The 2,281-nt window shown below is 53.1% G+C and overlaps 1 protein-coding gene across 1 annotated transcript in view; it reads right to left on the reverse strand.

The window, feature by feature from the left end:
- The window catches only part of AIFM1 (apoptosis inducing factor mitochondria associated 1), a 24,915-nt gene extending 24,149 nt beyond the window's left edge, over positions 1-766 (reverse strand). The window contains exon 1 of the mRNA XM_044682543.1: positions 583-766. Coding sequence (XP_044538478.1) covers positions 583-688 — 106 coding nt within the window. The 5' untranslated portion in view covers positions 689-766. The remainder of the gene's footprint in view (positions 1-582) is intronic.
- Positions 767-2,281: the final 1,515 nt, after the last annotated feature.

The raw sequence follows: 2,281 nt of genomic DNA on the forward strand, positions 1-2,281 counted from the left end.
TTCCCCCCCCCCCCCCCCAGCTCTTCTCAATTTCTGCTCTCTATTATCCGTTCTTTGGGGCTATGTGCCTTACTGATTTCCCTTACGAGATTTCCCAAACGGCTAGATCTAGCTAGGACTTCTTTCGGATTCATCTTCCAGTCTCCCCCTTCCCCGCCCCCCCGCCCCCACGTTGTTCTCCACTAGCCCATTTCAATGTAGGGGAAAGAAGGGGACCGGGAGAGGAGGAGGGGGCGGGAGGGGGGTAAGATCCCGGCAGCCAGAAGGCCAGCAGGGACCGGAGAGACTGGACTGGGCTGGAGGAGTCCTAAACTCCAGCCCGCCGGCTAGTGGGGTAGGTGTGGGAGCTGATACCTCTGAAGGTCAGGCCAGCGACTCTAGCCGGGAGAGTTTGGAGCGCTCCCAAAGGAAGGCGGGAATGAGCGTGCGGAAGGAGCATGGCTGCAGCGAACGGGACTGCGGCCGTGGGAGTACTAGGAAGGCCGGGAAGGGTTCCCAGGGATCAGGCTCATGGTCTGAGTGGGACGGGGGAAGGGGGGAGGGGGAGAGGACCGCAGCGGGAGTCTCAGACAACTAACTTACCTGGGAATCGGCTCTTCTGCTTGTGGCCACGGACGCAGATAGTCTGTACTAAAGGCACCAGTTTCTGTCCCAACCCGGTCGCAGCGGCGCTTCCCCATCGGAGCATGGTTACAGCAACGGCCGATGCCGCCCCGCCGCAACTGCTTCTTCGCCTCCTCACACAGCAAGTGACCCGTTACCCACCGTACGCCTCCAATGCCACTCTATCTCACTTCAGCCCACCTCGCCGGCGAGACCTCCCCCGAGACGCACTCTTATTGGGCTGCTGGAGCCGCCTGCGCAGACGCTGCCCTACCATTGGACACCGGCGTGGTAAGGAATGGGACCAGTAAAGTTCCTGCGTTACCCAAGAGCTGCGCAGTCATTGGTTGAGGAAGCGAGCAATCTCGCGCATGCGCATGGTGGTCACTGTGGCCCGAAGCAGTGATACCTCCGTTTCGCGATCCGAGGGCATGGGTTGCCACTTTCGTTTTCGTTGTTGAGCTGCCGGTTCTCCTGGGGTTGCTTTCCACTTAGGTTCAGTAGTGGCGATCACTATGTGGGGGCTCGCCCAGCTTTGCCGGTGGACGCCCAGGTTCCTTAGCAGCTCTCCTAGCCTTTTCTCCACTGGTCAGAGCCAGCGCGCCTGGGCCCCTCAGGCCCTGATGACCTTGGCAGGTTGGGCCTCCGACCCTGCCCTTTTTCATTCCTGGACCTTGCCCTTCTGCCATTACATCCCTGTGTAATGAAGGTCTCATTCTGGCCGCGTCTCCGACTGTGTTACCTTGCGCAAGTCCCTTGCCCTCTCTGAACCTCAGCTTCCCCTTTTGTCAAAGGAGGTTGGCCTATATAATTACTCCAAGGACCCTCCCAGCTGGCATTCTCCATAAGTCTTATGCTCCCATCCCCTTCTGTCACTAGGGCACCCATGCTTGAATGGAGTGGGAAGCACTGGCAGCAGTAACTGGGCTTTCCTTGACTGCGTTTTCAGAATTATAGAATGAGAAGGGGCCAACTGGAAATAAATATTTCAGGCAGCTGGAATATGAGCAAAATTGGGAAGCTGGTCTTTGGAGCTACACAGAAAATAAAACTACAAATACAAACTAGTAAGTAGGAAGTTTTACTATTAAAGCATTTTAGGACTGGACGTCATGTCTCCACAGTTAGACTTTTATCACCCTAAATAGGAGGACCCTATGTTATTTTTATCTTTATGTTCCTTACATACATCTAGAGTTGGAAACCTTAGGTGCTATCTAGTTCAGGTCTCTCAATTTATAGAGGAGGACACAGGCCCAGGGACGATGCACAAGGCCACACAGGTACTAAGCAACATTAAAGGCAACATTTGAACCTGGTCCTATGACCAGGGCAATCATGCCCCTAGCACAAAGATGTGTAACAAATTTCTCAAATTGATATACCAGTTTCTTCAACTAGATCATGTATTCAATCTCCCCTTCATAGTCATAGACTATATGTACCAGTAAGGTTTTCCCTCCAGCTAAGTTGCATCTCTGAAGCTATTTCACAGGGAACTTGCCCTAAGCAGTATCCTAGTGACCCATGTACAAAGTATATTCTACAGCGACTCCTGGTTTACTTCTGAAATGTAGCTTTTTACTGAGTATGATCACCTTGACACCCTTAGACCCAAAAGATCAAAGGTGAATGGTACACCTCAGTGCTCTTGGGAAGTAGGCACTGCCTAGTTTTC

The sequence above is a fragment of the Gracilinanus agilis genome, chromosome X, assembly GCF_016433145.1.
Source record: "Gracilinanus agilis isolate LMUSP501 chromosome X, AgileGrace, whole genome shotgun sequence".
Taxonomy (NCBI): domain Eukaryota; kingdom Metazoa; phylum Chordata; class Mammalia; order Didelphimorphia; family Didelphidae; genus Gracilinanus; species Gracilinanus agilis.